An 8,878-nucleotide genomic window follows, 5' to 3' on the forward strand; every position below is an offset into this window, starting at 1 on the left:
TGTGTGCAGCATGGCCTGGATTCCTGCCCTCCTGGTGCTCCTCAGTGACTGTACAGGTAGGGATGGTTCGCAGAGAACCAGAGTATGCTCACAGCCAGTGTCCAACTCTCTGGCTCTGAGTCTTAAGAAGCACAACCCAGGTCCCTGTCTAGCACCCTCCTGTGTCTGTGCTTTCAGGTTCCCTCTCCCAGCTGGTGCTGACTCAGTTGCCCTCCCTCTCTGCATCTCCTGGGACAACTACCAGTATCACATGTACAGTGTCCCTGGGTTTCAGTGTCCTTCACTTCCAGATCATATGATACCAGTTGAAGCATGAAGCACTCATTGGTATCTGCTGAACTCAACTCAGACAAGGGCCAGGTCCTGAGGTGCCCAGCTCTCGACATCCAAAGATGCTGTGGCTCATGCAGGGATAATGCTAATCTCTGGACTTCAGCCTAAGGATGAGGCTGACTACTTATTTATAAAATAATAATATTTTTACAACAACCAAATGGAGAGAGAACAAAAGGGAATGCCCTGCTGCAGAGGCAGGGTGGGGTGGGGGTGATGGGACGAATATACTGGGAATATTGGTGGAGGAAAATGGGCACTGGTCGAGGGATGGGTAACCCATCATTGTATGAGGGAAATGCAAACACAAAAGTTCATAAGTTTGTAACTGTACCTCATGGTGGTTCACTAATAAAAATAATTATTTTTACAATAATTATGTAAATGTTAAATACCCTCAAAATAGAAAAAAAGAAAGACTATTACTGTTACTTTGCTCTATGTTATGATATGTCAGATTCTTTCACAGTGTTCTAGCAAATGGGCAATCAAGACAAACACAGGCCCACTGCTCTGCTCTGCATACTGAGGTCCTCTGGGAGGTTCCTCCCCTCCCCCAGCATTGGTGTGCTCAAACAGCTGCTGAAGCTGAGCCGCCCAGACACCCTCTGCCCTAATCCAGAAGTTTTAGGGCCTGACCTTTCCAGTCATCAAAAACTTTCTCAAACACCTGTCAATGATGGCTCCAAACCTGCACTAACATAAAAATTTCATCTGTGTAAGTAGGTCATGATATTGTCTGATTTCTATGGTGTGGATAAATCAAATGAAGTCATGATATGAAAACCAGGTGGCCTGAGACATTGTCACCGTTCAGCCTGCTTTAGACATGCTGAGCATATGCATTTGACTCCCATGTGCTCAGCTCTGAACCTGCCCCTTACCAGGCAGGTGTAAGTACTCAGTGCAATGTCTCCCCATTAATCATCACTGGCTCCTCTGTGGCACCTTACACCCGCAATTAGCCAAACTGGAGATTTAGCCTAGAGAAGTCAGAGATAGAACTCAGGGTTCCTAGTGTAGTTACAGGAAAGTCTGTTGGTCAGACATTTGAAGTGCTCCTTGACTATTTCATTGTTATGCAGCCTGAGGATGAGGCTGGATATTACTGTGCTAGATTCATGCTGAACTGATAAGCAAGATTCATGCTGAACTGATATCCAAGCCAACAGTTAGACTTGTACCTAGTTTCCTTCTAAAAATCTATAATAAATGATAGCCAATGTAATTCAACCATATTAGAAATTACGCATCCTCTATTTCATTTAGTCTTCATAATGTTTCTTGGTGCATCATAGATTATACATTCGGTGCACATAACCTTTGTTTCTGCTAGTGTGGAAAGTTCGTTGCCCCATCTTACCTTGGAGTTAAATTCAGTGATGATACAACTCACTTTCCTTCAGTGCAACTCATTCACTTATGATATTCCACAGAATAACTCACATTGTCATAGTCAATTTTTTTATTGAATCACAATGTGGAAAATTACAATGCTTTCAGGCTTAAGTCTCAGTTATACAATGCTGAAACAACCATCCCTTCACCAGTGCCCATATTCCACCTCCAAAAAAAACCCCCAATCTACCTCCCATCCCTCCCACCAAGCCCCCACCCCCTGCCTGTGTAACTGATAAATTTCACTTTACTTTCGCTTTACTTTGATTACATTCAATACTTCACAAAAAACTCACTATTATTGTTAGTAGTTCCTCACTAGAGTCAGACCTGCTGTGAAGAAACATGAGGTTTTGGATTTTTGTATTTTAGCAGCTAAGTCCAGGGAAATTTCTTCCAGAAATTGTATCATTGCAAGCTTGTATCTCTCATTAGTGGTCCTCATAATATGGCGGTCGCCACACCCTTCTCCCTCCACCGCCTCCCCCACCACACACCCCGCCCCACCACAAGGAAAAAGCGAGAGAGAAAAACCTTTCCCCTCCTGGGCAGGCATGGGGCCTCGGCTTGTTCTCAGTCTGGAGACATTCTGCAAGGAGCTGCCAGTAGCAAAAGTTGTTTAGCTGGCCTCTGGAGTCATGCTGATGCAATTGCGGTGAGGCCATACATGTGCGGCCCCCGCGATCACATCTCGGCTGTCATAGTCAGTTTTTATAGTCAGGAAGTATAAAATGCAAAGTGAGATTAAGTGCAGTGCAGAGAATCTTGGTTATGATCAGGGAAACTGAGGGATGTGAGTTGGGCAGAGTGGAGCTTTGGACAGCATTGGCCCAGGTGAGAAATTTCTCCTGTGTCCACCAGGGGGCGGTGCTCTGTGGTCTTGAATCTCTTGCCCAGCAGATGTCACCCTGCCCTGCTTGAGAGAAATCCTTCCCTCTGTTCTAGTGTCTCTTTACTCAGCCTGAGCCTAGGCCAATTTTAAGGAGGGGCTTGCAAGGCTTCCTGAGAGGGGAAGGTTTGCATGAACACCTCCCACCCTGTGGATTAGGAGGCCCTATAAAGGTCTCCTGGACAGAGTGTGACTGCCAAGTCCTGGACACAGAGTGTGGGGGTGTCTTCAGCATGGCCCGGACTCTGCTGCTCCTCACCTTCCTGGCCTCCTGCACAGGTAGTGCCTGCTGGGGATTTGCAGGGGTGGCAATAGGATGATGACCTCTCCCTCCTCCCTGGGAACTGTATCTTTCTGTCTCATTGATCTCCCTCTTCTTTCCTTTCAGGGACTTGGGCCCAGTTTGTGCTGACTCAGATCCCCTCTGTGTCGAGGTCTCCAGGGGAGAAGGTCACCATCTCCTGTACCCGCAGCAGTGGAAACATCGGGTCTAACTGGGTGCACTGGTACCAGCAGCGCCCTGGGAGTGCCCCCATAAACGTGATCTATAATGACAATAAAAGACCCTCTGGGGTTCCTGATAGGTTTTCTGGATCCATCGAGAGTGCCTCTAATGCTGCCCACCTGACCATCACTGGTGTGCAGCCTGAGGACGAGGCGGACTATTACTGTCAGTCCTATGATAGTAGCAGCAATAGTTACCCAGTGCTCCATACCTATGGGGAAGTGAGACAAAAACTGCCCTGAATTCCCCTTCTCATCAACTCAGCTCTGTCAGGTGGCTGCTCTCCCGTCTTCTGGTTGTACTCTCAACTTTGAATCGTCTGTGCACTGTTCTCTCTGTTTTATTTTCAATATACCTAACTATTGATTGGGATATCAGTCAGTTGTAGAATACATGCCTAAAATGGCAAGGTCCTGTGCTTTATCCCTGGAAAATAGTAAAACAAACAGGCAAACAGAAACAAAACAAAACAGCAGACCTACACACTTCTACATAGTTTTCTTAAATAATGTCTCTTATCCTTTCCAACAACCATTGTAGCATCATCTAAGTAATTCAGAGAATTTCTTCTTTACGTAAAGATGATTCAGTGAGCACAAGGCAAAGGAAGCATTTCAGCTAAGTGTAGGTAATCTATAGGAATGAGTTAGCTATCAAAGGATTTATGTTTCTCTAAGAGGTCTCCAATGGTTTGATTCCACTGTACAAAATAAGCATGTGCAACTATATGAATTTAGATACTTTTTGCCTGGCAAATTTAAAATAATATGACATACAACTGACTGTGAGGATATATTTATAAATAATACTCCACACAAAGAACTAACAATCAAAATCTTTAAAGTACTCACCAACTAGTGAACAAAAACCAGTCAATAACCCCATTATAAAATGGAGAGAAGAGATAGACACACCCAAAAAGAAGACATAGAGATGACCAATAGTAATGTAAAAATATTCTTTAGTTAGAGAAACACAAATAACAATGATAATGATCCCACCGCTGCTGAGATGTGACCCCGGGGGCCGCACTCGTGTGTGGCTCCTCCACAGCTGCACCCGCATGAATCCAGACCCCGCTGAACCAACTACAACATCGACTGATCCTAGCAGACTATTTCCTGCCAGAGAACTAAGCTGCGACCCCATGCCCGCCAGGGAGGGGAAAGGTATTTCTCTCTCTCGCCTGTCCCTTCCCAGGGATGAAGGGCGTGGGCCCGCCATATTATGACGACCACAGATGGGGTTTACAAGCTTGCAATCATCGAATATCCGGAAGAAATCTCCCTGGACTTAGTTGTTAAAGTACAGAAATACAAAACCACACGGCCGCAGGACCTCATTCTCTTCACAATAGGTCTGACTCTAGTGGGGTGCTCCTAATAATAATGGTGAGGTTTGTGTTGAAATATTGAATGTAACCAAAGTAAATAGAAAGTAAAGTGAAATTTATCAGTTACAAGGCGGGGGGTGCGGGGGTGGGCGGGATGGGAGGTGTACTGTGGTTTTTTGTTTTTTTTTTTTGTCTTCGGTGGTGGGATATGGGCACTGGTGAAAGGGATGGTTTTTTCAGCATTGTCTGACTACGACTTAAGCCTGAAAGCATTGTAATTTTCCACATGGTGGTTCAATAAAATAAAATTTAAAAAAATGAAAATGATGTGTTACCTCACAGCTGCGAGCATATTATATGTATATTTACAGGCATATGTATGTATGTCTGAAAATAACAGCTGTTGGCATGATGTGGTACAAAAGAATCCTCACTCATGAATTTAGGAATGTCAGCTGTGTCCACTTTCTATGGAAAACTTATGGGATTTTTCTCTTATAATTTTGAGATTTATCAAACAAGTAATATTAGCTGCCAGTTAGTCAACAGGTTGCTAGTATCTACGCCGCACCCACAAAAAATCTCTATCTCCAAGACACAAAAACATCCATTTGTAAGGATATATGAGCAGAACTCCTATTATTCACTGCAGCACTTTGTACAATAGCTAGGATATGGAATTAACTCAGATGTTCAACGACAAATGAATAAATAATAAAGTTGTGGTATAGATACAGAGTGGCATTCTTTGCAGTTTCAATGAATGATGAACTCATGCATTTTCCTGAAACACAGATGGAGGTGGATGATATCATATTAAGTAAATTAAATCAGAAGAAGGAGGTACTATGCCAAAAAATCTCACTTATCTTTGGTATATAGAAGAACATGATACAGAGAGCAAATTATGAAGTTGAGCAAAACCTTGGACCTAGATTATAGTAATGAAAAAGTCAAAGAAGGAGAGAAATGGAGCGGTTGAAAAGTAGGGAAGGGAACAGAGGTTGGGGAAGGGGCAGTTTTTTGGAAAAATTGATTATATACAGGTATTGTATATGTATACATGTAAGACCCGGGGAACAATGTTGTAACCATGGGGCCCAATGTGCAATAATGAATCTTAAAAATGTGCTTGTTAAGGAGGCAGGCTGGGTTTGGGCAAGGGAAACTGGGAACATTGGTGGAGGGAATTTGACACAGGTGGTGGGATTGGTGTAGGTACGCTGGGTACTGAGGACCCTAAAAAGGTTTGTTACAAAAGTACAAATGAAAGTGCCACATGGTCAAGCAGGCTGCTAAACTGAAGGGACAGTTGCCCTCTTATGTTCACGCACCCTGTTCACAAGTTATAGCATAGACTCAGTGGGAATATATGCCTATTGCTAGAAAAAAGAGTAAGGGATGAAGACACTGTAGAGTGGAGAAAGTTTATTTATTTATTTATTTATTTATTTATTTTTTTGCTTCATGGGTGACTCCTGGCAATGTACAAGGGCTCTGCACTAAGGAATCACCCCTGGCTGTGCTCAGAGGACCATATGGGATGCTGGGAATTGAATCAGGGTCGTCCTTGTGCAAGGCAAATGCCCTATCCACTGTGCTATTGCTCCAGCCCCAGGGAGAAAGTATAAGACTGCTGGGAATAATTTCTCATTACAGAGCCGGTAATAAGCTTTGAGGACAGCCCGGTGTGGTACAACCTCCCTCTCCTTAAATCCTAGACTTAGAAGCTATGGCACATGTATAACATTCCACAAATACACATGCTTATATATGCATATATGGAACGCTGTTATTAAAGCTGATGTAATTTTGCTTTGGGGATAACTTGTATTGATTCTGCTAAATGAGATAAAGAAGTGTAAAATAATCATTATACAGTTTCATTGGTATTTGGAGCCTGAATTACTGAAGAAAGTAAAGTAGGAAAATAGCTAGACAAATATATCAAAATTAAGTCGTAGATGCAGAGAAAACTATGTTGGTTAGCAGAAAGAAGAAAAGTGGAATATTCAAAGAGCTTTTTGTATGTGGGAGAGATGAGAATTATACTCACAAAGAGGGGTCTCAGATGCACCATGAGAGTATAAAACCAATGACAAATGAATAAAAATTATAAAAATTATAATTTGAAGAGCACACTCCAAACCCCAAAGGAGCCACTGTTGGAGGCTGGGCTCTGTGCTCACTGAGGAGATGCATCCGCTGTGACCTCCTGTGTCTGACAGACTCCCCTGAGCAGAGTCAGAGTGTGCTCTCAGCAGGTGCTTCCTCCCTGGGCCTTCCCTAAGAGTGAAGCAAATCTCTGTCCTCCTGAGTCTGGGTGTGAGCTGAGCTCTAGCACCGGAGTTCAGGGAGGATGTGGGAAGTCGCTGGGTAGAAATTCATTTGCCTGGTGAGCTTGTGATTGGGAAGAGAGGAGAGAAGAAAGGTCAGCTGGGTCAGACCAGCCCTGACTGATCAGGGATCATGGCCTGGACCCATGTTCTGGCTTCTCTCTCATTCACTGCATGGATGGATCAGTGGTTGGGGTGATAGAAAAGACCCTCCAGACTGAATATCCCAAAATTCTGATCTTGAAAAATAACGTTGGACTCTTCCCCATCACCTGCCATTTTACAGGTTTTCTCTCCCAGCCTGTGCTTATTAGCCACCCACCCACCCTCTGTTCCTCTCAGTACCATTCCGGGCATCAGGCTATTCTGCACCCTGAGCAGAGACTTCTCTGTTGGTGGCAGCTGCATGTATTGGTACCAACAGAAACCAGAGACCCTTCTCTGGTATGTCGTGCACAACCACAGATACTCCAACAAGCACTACAGTCCAGGTTGTCCTAGTTGCTTCTTGGATAGAATGATGCTTTGACCAATGCAGGGCTTCTGCTCATCGATGAATGCAGCCTAAGCATAAGGCTGAGTATGCTTATGCGTGGACACAATTTGGTCTATCATAGGGACATGGGAAGATGAGGAAAAATAGGAAAATCTTGTCCCACTCAATTTGTTGTCTGAAAATGTAATGTTTAAAAAACTGCTACATTTATATCTAAATTCTCAGAAAAAGCCAATGTTGAAGAGTTGTGGTGATAAAAGAATTATCATCTACTCCTCGTGGGAATGTCATCTAGTTCAGTCTCTATGGAGATCTATCAAGGAATAGGAATAGAACTACCATATGATCCTATGATACCACTTCTTGGCATCTACCTGCAAAACATACAGACGTTATTCCCAAAGGATATATATGCACACCAGTGTTTATTGTCACTCTCAGTGAAATAGTCAGTGTGTGAAATCATCTCAAATTCCCAATTTTGAGGAATGTATTAAGAAAATTGTAGTATACATACAAAATGGACTACTATGCAGTTCTAACAAAGGTCAAAATCATACAATTTTCAGCTTGCAAAACATAGATGGAATAGTGGATATCCTGTTGAGTGAAGTCAAATGGAAGAAGGTGGACACAGATGCTCTCTGTCTCATATAAATTAAACATACTCAGCAAATTAGAAGTAAAAGTTAGAAGGCAATATAATGGGAGAAAGATTGAGTTGGTGGCAATGGCATGGGGTTGAAGAGGATGAATGATATATTTCCTGGTGTACTGAGCGAATGATTTTAGTAATAAATATGGTATACGGATTATGCACATGTTCAGTCTCTATGGAGACTGTGAAACTATTATTAACTGTGTTCCCTGGACAGCTGCTGACTCTTTTGTGTCAAGTGTCCCTGCTTGACCTAAAAGTCAAGTAACTTGTGAGAAGGAGTTCATTCCAGGAGAGGGCAGCCCTCCAGGAGACAACCTGAAATCTATTCATTGGACCAGCCACCCCCATTCTCATTAGGTTCAGGGGACTGTTGAGGAGGTACCATGAAGCTGAATGCCTTCATCAAGCTGATACCTTTTCCCTCAGAAAGTTTTAGGCATAACACTTCACATGGCACTCAGATTTTGATCTTTATAGCTCATACCCTATGAGCATAATAAAACTGAATACGGTTGTTCTGGAACATCAGAACCTGCTCTTAAGATTCAGTTTAGGAGAAGCTTAATCGAGGACAGCTGACAGTTGTGATGGTGCTGGCAAATTGGATGGTCTCTGTGGTTGATCTACATCTGATTCAGTAGGTGGTGCTGTGGGCTTGTCCCTGAGCCTGCTGGGGGAACTCAGCTCTGAAACTGTCACCTGGGACTCTGCACTCCCTGGGGGTTAGGAACTGTGACCTCTAGCACACTGTAGCTGCCCCAGCTCCCCCTCCAACTCAGCTTTCACCAAATGTAGGCCCAGGGGCAGATGGGGAAGCAGTGATTTGCATAAAGGGCTCCTTTCTGCTCTGCCCTCAGGGGAAGATAAGAGGGACTTTGCAGTTGCCTCCCTTGTGAGCTCCAGATCAGAGTCCAGAGTGTCTCTGCA

General features: G+C 43.7%; 1 gene segment (V, D, J or C); it reads left to right on the forward strand.

Annotated features, from left to right (window-relative positions):
- Window positions 1-2,845: 2,845 nt before the first annotated feature.
- On the forward strand, window positions 2,846-4,658 carry LOC101546354 (immunoglobulin lambda variable 6-57-like; the record flags this gene model as incomplete). The annotated part of the segment is given in 3 exon segments: window positions 2,846-2,899; window positions 3,009-3,314; window positions 4,648-4,658. Coding segments are annotated over 3 exon segments (363 nt in total), but the record flags the coding sequence as incomplete, so codon positions are not given.
- Between the last annotated feature and the right edge of the window lie 4,220 nt (window positions 4,659-8,878).

This window comes from Sorex araneus, chromosome 9 (assembly GCF_027595985.1).
Source record: "Sorex araneus isolate mSorAra2 chromosome 9, mSorAra2.pri, whole genome shotgun sequence".
Taxonomy (NCBI): Eukaryota; Metazoa; Chordata; class Mammalia; order Eulipotyphla; family Soricidae; genus Sorex; species Sorex araneus.